Source organism: Oculina patagonica, chromosome 13, assembly GCF_052425735.1.
Source record: "Oculina patagonica isolate OP01 chromosome 13, crgOcupat, whole genome shotgun sequence".
Taxonomy (NCBI): domain Eukaryota; kingdom Metazoa; phylum Cnidaria; class Anthozoa; order Scleractinia; family Oculinidae; genus Oculina; species Oculina patagonica.
Genome location: NC_135770.1, coordinates 28,654,775 through 28,669,296, shown reverse-complemented (window position 1 = coordinate 28,669,296; position 14,522 = coordinate 28,654,775). Strand labels below are relative to the sequence as shown.

General features: G+C 38.9%; 3 protein-coding genes across 3 annotated transcripts in view; 1 reads left to right on the top strand and 2 right to left on the bottom strand.

The window, feature by feature from the left end:
- Position 1: 1 nt before the first annotated feature.
- LOC144637102 (U4/U6 small nuclear ribonucleoprotein Prp31-like) lies at positions 2-4,912 on the bottom strand (the record flags this gene model as incomplete). Its single annotated transcript, XM_078496258.1, has 2 exons — positions 3,941-4,912; positions 2-391 (listed from the first exon to the last, which is right to left on the bottom strand). Coding segments are annotated over exons 1-2 (1,218 nt in total), but the record flags the coding sequence as incomplete, so codon positions are not given.
- Positions 4,913-4,916: 4 nt separating this feature from the next.
- LOC144637310 (small nuclear ribonucleoprotein Sm D2) lies at positions 4,917-5,756 on the top strand. Its single transcript, XM_078496443.1, has 2 exons — positions 4,917-5,060; positions 5,226-5,756. The coding sequence occupies exons 1-2, from the start codon at positions 5,050-5,052 to the stop codon at positions 5,572-5,574; spliced, it is 360 nt and encodes a 119-aa protein (XP_078352569.1). The 5' UTR covers positions 4,917-5,049; the 3' UTR covers positions 5,575-5,756.
- A 4,358-nt stretch (positions 5,757-10,114) lies between these two features.
- The window catches only part of LOC144637230 (uncharacterized), a 36,381-nt gene continuing 31,973 nt past the window's right edge, over positions 10,115-14,522 (bottom strand). The window contains exons 27-29 of the mRNA XM_078496357.1: positions 14,247-14,291; positions 13,259-13,375; positions 10,115-10,570 (exon numbers count right to left, since the gene is read on the bottom strand). Of these exons, the coding sequence (XP_078352483.1) occupies positions 10,434-10,570; positions 13,259-13,375; positions 14,247-14,291 (299 nt within the window). The 3' untranslated portion in view covers positions 10,115-10,433. The remainder of the gene's footprint in view (positions 10,571-13,258; positions 13,376-14,246; positions 14,292-14,522) is intronic.

Genomic DNA, 14,522 nt, shown 5'->3' with positions numbered 1-14,522 from the left:
CAGGTGTTCGAACCCGACCAGTGTTCTCCTTCCTTCCCATTGTTCCCACAGAGAAACCCAAGTCAGTCTGGTAAACGTCCTCCCCAATCTGACCAAACTCTAATCTGTTGGCTTGTCTCCTCATCTCAGTCACAGCAAACTTCTCTTTCATTTTTCGCACCCTGCGGCCACCTCTCTTTTTACGAGGAGCATCATCTGGTCTTGGCAGGGCCTTCGCTTCTTTAAAAGGTGGTGGCTCCATCCACTTGTCAAACTTCCCTTCAATATTCTCCCTGAGTTGTTGTCCCACGGACCCATCTGAATTCTCATGGAAACTGTCGACCCTTGCGGCAAGCGAGCACTTTGATGCCACTACTCTGGCAGCTTTCTTTCTCAAATCAGCAGGCATGTCCTAAAATATAAGTTGACAAAGATTTTCAATCCAATAAGTTTTAAACTGCATTTGCACTGGAACACTTCTCTTATGTGCTCTGAACTTATTGTCTGAGCGATAAAAATAGCTGCCGAATCAACAAATACTTCAAGCCATCCAAGGATGTAGGCAAGAAAAAACTAAGCAGGCTCATTAACAAGCTCAGCCAGCTTTCCTGGCTTGTGTTCCTTCAAAATTACCCCGAGTCTTTGTTTTCTAGTGAAATTTCAGCCGTTGATAAGCTCTCTTTTAGCCAGTAAAATTAGATGGCAGCCAGCTGTAAGCTACAACCCTGGCCATCAAATATCATTCTTGTTTGATGTGGTACATGTATTAACAGACAAAACTGTCATACACAATAAGTGCTTGCTTCACCTACTAGTTATTTTGCACACACTGGAGTGAATTTGCCTTAACTTAATCAGTGTGCAAAGAAAGTGCAGTCCAATTAAATAGAGCAGGGCTGGTGGACTTTCCTGTTGGGCTAGCAGATTTTATCGGCTTTCGTTACTTTTAAGGGACTCGCGCTATATTGGGAAAACAACTGTCTAAATGCACGAGCAAAATGGTGTAACTGACAAATTTAGACTACGCGATTTCTGTAAAGAACGAAGAAATTTGTATGTACAGAGCTTGCTATGATGACACTTTTGTTTTGTTAGTGCGAGATTTTGGTTTATTTTACTCGTTCTAAATTTGTTAATTTTAAAAAATTGCCTTCATTGACTTGTTCTATATTTGTAAATTAAAAGTAAATTCACTTACCGTTAATTGTTCGCGATGCGTTTTTAGTAGAGTCGTCATTTGTTTACGCCATTTTGCCCGTGCATTTAGACAGTTTTTTCCCTTTATATAGCGCGAGTCCCTTAAAAGTAACGAAAGCCATTTTATCTATCACTTGACCGATGGGCAAGTTACATTTTTTGGATTTTTTTCTTGGCAGATGAAATAAGGCCACTGAGAAAGACCTTTGGGCTAGCTCCCAATGGTTTTAACTTGCCCACAGGCAAGCTTCTTTGCACCATGTAAATTTTATAGTAAGTCTAAAGACACTATCAGTTCTTGTTTAACACTGTGTTGCAGAAGAGGTGACAGGATACATGTATTCCTCATATTAAAAACTGCATACTTAAACGAATAATAATTGTTGTCAAAAGGTCTTAAATTTCCTGGCGAAGCTTTCGACTGCATCGCACAGTCTTCAACAGCGATTAATCACGTGGCATCAGGTGGTTGAAAATGGTGGGAAGATCGTATCTGTGTACAGTACCGCTCAGAAATAAGCGTCCATCGTATACGCACCTTATACGCACATACGCAGACGCACATACGCGCATACGCATACGCAGATACGCACATACGCATACGCGCGTATGCAACGAAGCATAAACACATACGCAGTTCTTTGTTATTCATTCCTCTAAGTTTTCTTTGTGTTGTATAATTGGGAAAAACAAAAGAAAAATCTTTGCGACAAAAACTTTAAAAGGCGGCAGACGATCGATTAGTGTTTGTCTTGCCTTGAAGTACGTAGTTTTAGGACGATTATCGTTTGGCATTTCGAGACAAACAGACGAGAGTTTTGTTTACGTTACATGTAACAAGATTCAGCCGCTCATAAACGTGAACTTCCCGATAGTTCAACCTTGAAAGGGTCGCTCAAGCGTTGAAACGAAAGAAAACGATGTGCTTTTATTCGACAACAAATCGATATGAAATTATCCGAGTTTTTGCGGGAGACAGCTTTTGACTTCGGCACACGCCGTCGAGAAGCGAAAATAATTATATCTCTGGTTCTAAGAATCCACGCGCAGCGAATCAACATTTTCCTCAAGTCACAACTATGTAATAATATTGCAAAACAACAAATCACTGATAAAAGATGAATTTATTAATAGAACGGTACATACGCGTGACGAAACATTCACCTGAGTTCAGAATCCCTTCTCAAACAATCACGCGTTCTTCGAAAGAATTAAGCGGTTATCGATCATCATGCCAAAAGCAACTTGATTCCAAACAACTAAACCTTCAAATTGAAAGTTGTTGCTGAGGTAGAGGCCGTCCAGAAGAACTGCAAAATCGCCAGAGACCTGTAGTTCGTTGCAAAGTCGCCAGAGAACAAATCAAGCAAGCCGCGTGAAGTTTAAATGTCATCAAAATGGAACACGATGTGCTGTTATTTGTCTGTATATCCTAGATCCAATAAATTAAAACTCATCTTAAGTGATTTCATTTAGCAGAGAAGTCGTGGTGTTAAAAGTGTGTTCGGTTTTGAACAAAACTATTACATCCAGCCGATTCTATCAGATCGTGTTACAATGTTTACCTAGCGCGTGAGAACGACCGCTTCTGATTGGCCAGTCTCTGGTGTCGCGACAACAAGCCAAAACAAGATTGATTTCTTCTCTCTGGACGTAGAGAGTCACACAAGCGGTGATTCTGCAATTAAACTCAACTTTAAAAGGCGAAGGAACAGAAACAGCCTCAGGCCGAAATTGTAGAAGCGATTGCCAGGAAATTGTTCGAGACATGCGGGATTTCAAATGCTCTCGACAGTTCAAAAGATGATCACGTACGCCGACAAAACGACATTCCAGAGCGAGCCGATGAACGCGACGAACTTCATTCCTAACGTTGGTTCATTAAACTAAATGTCCTTTAGGAGCCAACACGTAAATAAAAGGTAATGACCAAGAATGAATTACAAACGCTTGTTAATTTTCGTTTGTTTGCTTGTTGAAGTGTTACGGCAGGTAGCGAAAATAATGAAATCCCTGGCTTTACTCGGTTCTGTTTGGGATAAATTAAAACGATGACTCAAACGAAAAGAGAAATTTTCTCATTGCAGTGAAAACCCGATGACTAGTGTTTCTGATGTATTGTGTATTAAACGACAGTCAACTGCAATATTTATTGTAACAAACGGAACGCATTTTATATTTTGTAAAACTTCCGGCGTTTGTCGCTTTCGCACGGCATGATTTAGTCAGTCTTCCTTGTATTTAAATTTTACATGTAGCAATGTTAGGCCATTGAAAGAACAATCAACTATGGACAAAAGAAAAAACAATAAGCTAGCTCATACATACTAAAGAGCATACGCGAATTCAGGGTATACGCACATACGCACATACGCAGACGCACATACGCAGATACGCAGACGCATATATGCAGATACCCAGACGCGCGTATACGCAAAAGCATACGCGTTTTTCGCGTATGTTTTGGGACGCTTATTTCTGAGCGGTACTGTAGATCATATCTCTGAATCTCTGTTCAACGTTGGGCATTGATGTCCACCAGTTGTCACATGATTAAACAACATGCATTCACATGACAACGTGATAATAATTCTTGTCACAAGGTCTGAAAATTTCACTTCATAATCGCTGATGAAGACTGTGCGATGCAGTCGAAAGCTTCGCTGGGAAGTTTTCAGACCTTGTGACAAGAATTATTATTCATTTATTTATAACCAAGGTCAAAGATGACCTTTTGGGCAAAGCAACCGACATTCCAACCCACCTGTATAAACTCACTGAAGTAAATGTGTCCTGTATGTGGCATGATTGCTGCACTGGAAAATCCTGACAGTGTTTTCTTCTGGGAACCCAACAAAAGAACATTACAAGCCGGCATTTTAGACAAGCTTGTTAGTCCACCAGCGGATCCCATAAGCTTGGCAGCAGTTGATGCTCCAACAATGATTGACAGATTAGGAGCAATAAATGTCATTCTAGATTCAACATACTGAAAGATCTTAAACTTGGCATCCAGCAAATCAGTAACAGTTTGACAAGCTTCCATGAGACGTTCAACTTCATCTTCCTCGAGCTTTTCACCTTGAGTCGTTGAAGCTGTAACGCTAACAACCATCTTTGTGGCTGGTGGCAGCACATCAGTTAAATCAACTTTGGACGCCTCAAGATCATTTCCTAACAGTTCCACAGTGCGTATGTAGTCCATCGGATTAGGTACTAGTGATTCCAACTCTGGGAAACGTTTCACGTAAAGATCACGGAGATATTTGTGAATGATGTTGATTTCGTTGTCGATTTCAGCCGTCAGATTGTTAGCTTCCACAATCAGCTGATACTCGGGGTCGACTTCTACGGGACCGAACACTCGATCGCGGGTTTGATTGCCGAACCGTTCGATCCCAGAGAGAACGTCACTTAACTGTTTACTATCTTTTAGTTTAGCAACACTTTTGACGGATCTTGAATCCGTGTCTAAGTCGCTTGTTGTTTCCATTGCCTCTTCAATTCCATCCTCATCATTGTCTCTAAAATCCACATCACCTTCCTCGGCGGCCTCTTCCAAATCTGCCAACAGTTCGTCTGCGAGAGACATTATGTAAGAGTTCGACTATACAACAACAACTCTGAGTTCTTCTACCGAGAAATCAACGTCAAAATACCATAAAACTCTCCTTTCCGAGGAACTTTGCTTTCAAGAGCTTTCAACGCAAAGGCAACGTGAAAGGAGTGGTTACCAAGCGGAATTTCGAGGCGCGTGCGCTGTACAGAAGACGCGCCAGCAATCTTTTTTGATCAGCGCTCCAAAACGTTTTCTTCCGTTCTTCAAGTTTCTGAAAGGACAAGTCTGTAATCGCAAAATATCTAGCAGGCAACATGGCATCCTTGTAAGGAACACCTTAATTTTTGTTGCTTTTTGCCATTAGATTTGTGTAGTGACGTATTTTTGTAATCTGACTTGTCGATGCTGCAAAATTTTGAATCATAGTTGTAGTTGTCATGAACCGGTTTGCTTTACCCTGTCAATTGACTTAGCTCTTTTTTCTCCGTAGAATGGCCAAGCCGAAGAGCGAAATGACTCCAGAGGAGCTCGCTCAAAGAGAGCAAGAAGAATTCAACACGGGTCCTTTATCTGTCTTAACGCAATCTGTAAAGAACAACACTCAAGTTCTGATCAACTGTCGAAACAACAAGAAGCTGCTTGCTAGAGTGAAAGCTTTTGACAGGCATTGCAACATGGTATTAGAGAATGTTAAAGAAATGTGGACTGAAACACCAAAGTCAGGAAAAGGAAAAAAGGCAAAGCCAGTTAATAAGGACAGATATATCGCCAAGATGTTTCTCAGGGGGGATTCTGTGATCTTGGTGTTAAGAAATCCAATGGCAACTGCTGGAAAGTAAACTGTGTATGGATTTATATCTTCGAGCGTAAACTTGTACTTTGATGTCAGTTTGACTATTTTTTAGCTTCCAAGTTGGAGCAGTGTAAAAATAACACTCTACAGCTACCATCTAGGTGTTTTTTCATAACTGTTTTATTTGTATAAATAAGTACCTGTATTAAAATTATGTGCGAGACATAATTTAGCCTAGCTAGGTGACTATTTGATCTAAGCCAGAATACTGTAAGTCGTCTGAATTGCACACTTGCTATGATCAATTACCAGTTTGTCTCACACTTTGAAAATTCATGAAAAAGATCTTCAGTATAAATGTAACCATCATAGAATGCAACCTGGGACACCCAGCTTTGTATATACATGTACAACCTGTAGCTGTGTGTATTTCCCAAGAAAAAAATGTTGACAGTGTCAGGACCGATGAGAGACAGATGCACTTTCAGGTTAAGCTTGGTTCTTTCCAGTGCATTCTGTTTACTCTCCACACTGAAGATACGCCAAGGTTTCTTTAGTCTACCTTTGTTATTGTTACCTAAAATAAGCCATCTGAAGTAAGTAAAGAGGGTAGCACTAAAATAGCCAGTTAAAACATGCTGACTACTTGTGTGCCAGTATGTGACAATTTTGAAATCCACTCTGAAGATCTTCATGGTATCCTACTGTACATGGAATGCAGCCTGGGATGCAAATGCAAGCGATATTTGCATGTAAAATGCAAATGCAAAAAACTTACGATTATTAATGACAATGCAGTTTAAGTTGGCAGGCAAGTGACAGTTAGCAGTGTTCACATGTAAAGCACAGCAATGGGCAATTGTCCATTCTGTGCTAGTTCAATTTTTTTCCATGCATCTGCAACTTTCTGTGAGCCATTCTTCAGTGCAAGCCATCTCTTTCAACCTCTCTTTTCTGTGTAATACACTAGCATGCCCTGAAATATTGTGACAGTTCACGGCCTGTTTCCCAGGGTCTTCTTGGCGATGACTTTTCAAAATGGCGGTCTCATCTTAAATGCAGAGTAGGCCCTGGGAATGAGGTTGGACAGTTCAATGATTTACTGGAAAAGATCTTCAAAAAGCTGTATATCCCGGTGTATATGTAATTATGCATACAATAATAAATTTATTTCATACAACACAAATTTATTCATTGAAAGTTTTACACTGCGTTGTCGTGCTTTTGAATTTGCATCGAGAAATATTCTTTGAGTTGAATTATAATTTTTGTGTTTCTAATTATCGACTCCTGAGTACAAAAAAAAAATTGTGAATGAAAGCATAGCTCACATCTTCAAATAACTTTCATACCTATACCAGGTTTCAAGCCAAGCTTATTGGGCTGATTCAAATTAAGTAAAAAATGTAATTACCATTATTTGAACCTAAATAGGTCCTTTCAGAAATACTTGAACTACTCAAACCCTCAAACTTTGCAGTATTCACTCTTCAATTGACAATGGTCTCTTTGATTGCAAAGATGTATAAAAACGTCAAAAGAAGTGCCTGTTCCATTCCTTCCATTCAAGTACCTGGTCGATTTTGGAAACGTCTTGTGAAGCCTTCAGAAATCTTTGTAGTTTTGCTGTAGGGACTGTCACAATTTTTTTACAAACTTGTGTGGCAGGAAACCTAAAAATAAGAGTCCATTTTTATTAAAAATTGCTTTTTTCGAGCACTGAAACTGTAATGAGCATCTTTGGCTGCAGATGGAAACGGATTTCAATTTGTGAAAATTAGGCAAACGTCTTCAAAATATCGATATTCATGGGCGTAGCTTGATTTCTATCTGCAAATTAAGGTTATATGTTCCTTCTTGTTCAAAGATAATGTTTTTTAGGGTTTCGTTGCCTACCACTAAATTCAGAACAGTTTAGAGCAAAAAACTGCGAAATACCCGTGACATAGTCCCTTTAATGCTCGGAAAGCAATATTTATAATGAATGTTTTAAGTGTTTGGTTGCTTTAAATGGCTAAAGAAAGAATGCCGAAATTTTGGTTCATTTTACCTTCAAAGGGAATTTGGCTGTGATCCCAGTGGGGCAATTTAAATCTTCTTGACCTCAGTAGGATTTGAGCCCACAACCTCTGGATTAGATCTACAAACTGAGCTATGAGGCCAGACGGTAATACTTTTGAAACATTTGCATCCTACTGGGAGTCTGGGCGATTTTGCTCCCAACTGGGAGTACTCTGGTGGGACCTGGGCACTTGATAGTGGTACTTCATATATTGAACTATACACTCAGCAAAGCTCCACCCAAAAGGGGTGTCTTTTTCAGGCTGAAATATATATGCCGCATTTTCTCAATTAATCCGCAGGTTCCGAATAATCGCCGGTCTCTAAGGTGGAGTTATGAATAGGTAAGCCCCTCGAGCATTTATTTGAAGTATAATAAGCTGCAGGTAAAATGGAAAGATATATCTGTGAAAAATAATGACAGAAAACCGTTGCTTAGTAAATACCAGGTACCAAATGGTAATCAATTTAACTACAAGGGTATGGGTTTGGATCTTGTGGCAAAGACTTCACATATAAAATATTTTGCAATAAAACAACTCTGTAACATTAACTTATTGTTTATTTGAACTAACTGACAATGTTTTTTGATTACAGTGAATTCTCTGTGAGAGATCATAAATATATTGGCAGCATTCTTGAAACCATTTTAATGCAGCAGTTTTCGTTAATTTCTGGACACAATTAATATCAAATTACTGCCAAAATGTATAAAATAATTTCCATAAACTAATTTTAAATATGGTAACATGCTTGCTTGTGTTAATTAATATTCAATTACTCATATCAATAATATCTAGCTACAACTATTTAATTTAAAGTGCTAGATTATTTAACTGCTATAAACACATTGTATGCAATTTTGACTTGTGAAAATACACAGGCAATATTTTGTAGAAAAATATTATGTTATAAAAAATTCTTTTTACCTTATTCAAGATAATGTCTTATAAAAAATATTGCACTACAAAAATAAGCTACTTACAAATCAGCTAACTTGCAATGCATTCATTTTTGGTGGGAAACATTTACTAGATAAAATTGTTTTCCGTATCTGGCCACCACCTTGGAGTTGAAAAACATGGCCAGTTAGGACAAGGACGTGACAAACTTTAAGGCCACTTTTTCCACTCACACCACATAGACCGTGGAGCAGGGGGGTGTAGCCCCCCAAACAAAAATTTGGGGGTGCTCACCCCCCCCCCCCCCACATTTCAGTACTGGAAGTATCGCTCATGCAGCATAAATTGGTTTGTCAAGACACAAATCATTTTATCAGGATCTTGCTTGGCAGGATAGTAAAGTGTAGGACTTTCAACAAAACTCCTCTCCCCGAAACGCTACTAGGAGTGAGGTCCACAATCTGTTACGATTGTATTTGACAATACCTGTGGCATCATTTCCCGTACATTTTCTGCCCCCCGATGTAAAAAGAGCAATTATCCAAATAGCACCATGAAGCAGGATCGTCTACACTTCTTAGTTATGCATTGCCACAAATCGATTTACGGACACTGTTGAAGACATTTTAGGAAAGTAGGGGGATGCACCCCCAAACGGGGGTATGCGCTTGGCTTAGAGAACGATGCCCCCTCCCCCCCCCCCCACGTTTCAAAACGCCCCGCCACCTTTAAACCAAGCCTTCCCTGTTTTCCGAATCCAAGATGGCAGTGGTGGTGCTGCTTACTCAATATACCCCTGCATTGCAGGCTTAACTTATCAGCAACAAGTTTACATGTTTACAAAAAAAATATAAATTGCAATATATATATATTTTAAAAGCATATTTTAGAAGCTTTAACATGATAGCAAATGGGCAAACGAAATACCCTTATTGTCAATACAACAATTGTGTATCTGATGAATACACACTCAAGTTCTAAACTACGAACAAATTTGCAGGTAAAATAACTACTATTAAACAGTGACACTACTGACTTTCAGAGGCGATATTCTATCTAGTAACGTACTCAAAAGCGTATGACTAGGGCACTTGGACAAACCCTAAATCTCATATAGAATTATAAAATGATAGTGCCAGCACTTGTCCCCCATTTAGTGGTCCTATCACCCCAGTATTTCATTAGCGCCCATTTATACTCCTGGGCGGGGTCAGGTACTGCCTAAGAATGAGATACAAGGCTGATGACAGGTGTCAAAATAATTAATTACTGAGCGGTTCCAGGAAATATCCAAACTCACCCCTCTGGAGGACTATGAAAATTTTAACAATTTCGAACTGGGGGGGGGGGGGGGGATTCAAAAGCCAAAGTTTTAAAGTATAAAGCTAACCTGGGATTTCAAAAGGGCTTTTTGGGGTGTCAAACCAAAAACCTTTCATGAGAGGGGTATGGATATTTTCTGGAACGGCACAGCATCACTGTAATGTAAATGAGTTAGCACCATTGGATGGCTTTTCTGTTTTTGTCAGTAAATTTTAACAAGCACTAATACTTTGATCTAAATGCAGCGTGACCAATCAGAGAAAGGGGTTAAACCTTTAAGGCCCAAGAGTGACTAACATGTATACTAAATCAAGAGATGACTTTATGAGAATTAATAGAATGGTCACCAAAGGGAAAATTGCTTAATGCCTTGACCATTTAACAAATTCTCCCAACAATGCCATAGGAAAATGTATGGAGATCAGTCAGGAGAATTTGTATGTGGATATTGGGGCTTAAGAACTAGGAGCTGATAAAGGTCTCACTATTTTAAGAAATTAATTGAATTTGAATGGAAGCATTTATTTACTGTTTCCAAACAAAATTATTAGAAAAAGGCATCAGGTGACCTAATGGTTAGTAACCATACCCTGATCCTCATAAACTATCAACTGATTATTTATACACTATCATTTTTGATTTTTTGTTTGCTGAAAGTGACAACGCCTTCATCTCCAACAGTACTGTATGCTGGGTTTGTGTACATCATTTCTCCTCCTGAGTAGTTCACATCCTCTACACCATCAAATCCAAATCCTAGGAAAAACAAAAAGAATATTAACGTATAACATTATTGGCTAATCATCATCAACATTATCACGAATGTCGTCATCATTGTCATCCTCATCCTCACACTCATCATCAGTATTATCATCTTGATTATCACCATAGTGTTTTGTAAAAATAACACAAATTTGGATCATATACAATGATCAGTACCCTGATAGATCAATTAACTGTTTTGCATACATTTTAATTTATTAAAAAAGAAGAAGTAGCTTTGTGTTGACATTAGGCTGATGCACACAGTAGAAGGAGTTTAACTAGGAAGTTACTGGTAAAGCCGGCCACGAGCAAGGGTTTAAATAGCCTGCGAACGCAGACGCATTTCCAGCTGTCGCTTCTCTCTACCGAAAAAAGCTATTTTTCGGCGGAGAGAAGCGACAGCCGGAAATGCGTCTGCGTTCGCAGGCTAGGGTTTAAATTAAGTTTGGAAAACTCTCAGACTCAGTGAAGCCATGCAAAATTAATCACGTTCCAAAAAGTTCATAGCAATGACAATCCATTGTACTGCTTAAACAAGACGTTCTCATATAAAGAGGCCTGTCCTGTCCATTTTTGTGTTCTGCTGCTATTATGCCAAATGGCATAATGCCAAGCAGAACATATTGCTATCAAAGGAGGGAATGGAATGTATAAAACAATAGAAAGATGTAACAATAGAAGTCTGTAACAATAGAAAGTGGTAACAATAGAAAGTATGTAACAATAGATAGCAGATACTTTCCTTTTTGTAGACTTAGTAAAAAGGTATATCTATCATTTAAATTTGCTATCCTAACAATCAACTAGTCTACATCATAAAAATAAACAAAAATCAAAAAAATTTTTGGTTTCTGATATAAAAAAAGTGCGTGTAAATACAAAATTTGTAACAAAAGAGCGTAACAATGGGGAGCCCAGGCTCCTGCTAAGAGCTCTCTGTCCCGCTATATAAGTACGTGTGTGTACGACGGGTTTCGGCTGCTTTCAGAGTTGTGGCTCGTGACGTACGCAGTGGTCGCTAACGACGACGAATACGCGATCAGCCTTTTTTTTTCGTGGAGTGAAAAAAAAATAAACTCTCACCGCCCGTTAGCTAACTTGAAATAAAAAATAACCAAAGATCCCATCCTGTATACGTCCGAGTGAAAGCATAACGAGCTATCGACAGATAAAAAATATTGGAATGTTTTCAGTTTGCACGTTTGCTATTTATACGCGCTGAAACAGACCTTATTGTGGTTTGTGACGTACGCAGCGGTAGCTGGCATGTTGCTTTGCATGCACAAGGGTTACGACTTTTAAAGGTTTCAAATGTCATAATAACTTGCGTGACGAATTATCTTGGTGTAAGCCGAAAAACCGAAGACAGATATCAATGTTGATACGTTATGCCAGCAGAACACACGGACCCATTAGGGCCCTATTTTTACACCCTGTTGAAGCGTAAACATGCAGTTGACAAACAAACTGCACTTTTTCCAGTTACTGATAAAATTAGTTCATTTTTCCTTAAAATGTTATGTTAAACATAGACTCTTATTTTTGTCAATAGATATCTTTTAGTTTCTTGAGATTTTGAAGCATATTAAGTTTGCATGATGCATGACTCCACAACGTGCATGAATAAGACTACAGTGGAACCCCGTTAATACGGACACCAAGGGGACAGACCAAATTGTCCATATTAACGGGGTGTCCGTATTAAGCGGGGTCTCAGAAAAAAAGTCACTGATACCATTTCATCGGCAACAAACGTTGTTTAGTTGTACTGTAACTGTAACAAAAGCAAACTGTGAGCTCTCTGACTAAAATCTATAGTTTGTACAAAAAACTTTTAATCTCGTAATACAAACGAACTAGGCTTTGATAAACTCAACAGTGGAATAATTTGAAAATGTCGCAACCTTACCATACATACAAGAAATAAAACGCATTTCAACAGCAATAGAACGTTTACCATAAAGTTTCCTTTGTAACTGAAACTCTGACCGAAACCGTTCTTAAACTTCACAAACTCATTTGAAAGAGTCGATAACTTTACTTTGCACGGAAGCTTTTAGCAAAGAAAGTGAAACTTTTAAATAGGAACAGCAGTCAGAAAACAGTACAAGGGTCAAACACCGTAAGTCACGCTATAAGCTACTCTTTGTAATAAAATGGGCTTAACTCTTTGAGTTCTGTCATTATTTGACTAGGGTCCAATGTCTTCAAGTTAGCAAATAATCGCGACAATGAAAATTGTCGGTGCACAGATAAACAGTGTCCGTAAAGCGGGGTTGAAAATGTATAAGAGTTTGTTTCTCGGGACACGGAAAAGTGTCCGTTGTCCGTATTAACGGGTGTCCGTATTAAGCGGGTTAGTTTAAGAGAAAATGTATGAGGTTTTCGTCGGGACCAACGAAACTGTCCGTAATACCGGGGTGTCCGTATTAAGCGGGTGTCCGTAAAGCGGGGTTCCACTGTATAAATTTGCATTTTTGCCCCCAAAAGGTGTAGTGGTCATGGAACTTCTTGTCTAAAACAAATTAAAGCCCAATTTTGATATATTAAATCTGGAGAATAAACTATAGAGTTTGCCGGGTTAATTTATTCCCCAGAGCCTGGTGGTGATTTTGTCTATTGTTTTAGGCTGAATTTTAAAATATCGAAATTGGGCAATTGTGAATTAAAGCAACATACTTTCAGCCTTAGGCTTTGCAGATTTCCTTCTCATGTAGAACCACATGGCTGCAGCACCTGCGACTACACCCAGGATGGAAAATGCCACTGCAATGCCAATATTTCTGTTCTTGACAGCTGGGGCAAGAAAATATATTGAATGGTTTAAATTTCATTAACATTTCAAACGTACCATAAATTTTAAAAAACCGCCCTGCCCTCCGATCCTGACCCCTCCAAAAATTGGTCAGGTAGCAGCAGCCTCTTACAAGGTCTTGTATGATGAGCTCGCCACCCTCAGAGAGAACAACAGAACAAACAACAGGAACAAAAGACTCTTCTGATTATAAGCTCCCTATTGTAGTAATTGCTTTGTATTTCGATTCGTTAAAGTATGTCCAGAGACCTGCAGTGCTCTTACAACTGAAGGACTTCATGCAGATTGTCATGTTGGGTGAGTTTTACCATGGTTTGACCTTGTCTTTCAAAGACAGTTCAGCAATATTCATTTCAAGGACACAATTTCCCCAGGTCATTGCATGTAAAATTTGTCAAGGCAGGGAGGGACGACATAGTAATCAAAACCCTACTGATGGCAGGATTTCTAGTGGTACCGTATTATGTATTTTTCTTGATGTAACACCCCTGGTGTTTATTTCAAACTTGGCTTATTGGACCCGGCGTTTGTTTGACCCATGCAGTTTATTCAAGCCCAAGGTCTCTTAAGCAAGGGTTTTTATTCATTAGTTTTGCCAACCATGTTTCTGGCTAATATAGCTACATCCTATTATACCTCAAATAAATACCTGTGGGGCCTATTTTCCAATCCACCTTGGATACCCGGACTTTTAAAGGAGAAAACCTATGGTTTCATCTTTAAAGGAGTTTTATAAGAACCTGATAAATCTTTGATGACTCTTCAAGCCCAGTAGCAAACCCTGCTTAATCCTATCACCACTGTGAATAACACCAGCAGCTAAATTCCCGATTGAATTTGCAAAAGGCTCACCTTTTTCTTTATCTTTCCTTTCTTGCTCTCGCTGCTTTGCCTCCGCTGAGTCATTTCAAGAAATAACAAAACAAATCAAACAAGTTTGCTGAGTTCAACGGTCTCCAACAGCAATAACAACATATAACAACTCAATTTATATTTTTGTATTTAACTGCCCTGTTCAGGGTTCAAAATAAAATCACAGCTTTTAATCTTAATTTGTAGGCTTTTTTGTCAAGGCTGATTTTTTCCTGGCTGTCAAACAAGTTTTTGATAGCCATGCATTTAAAGGCA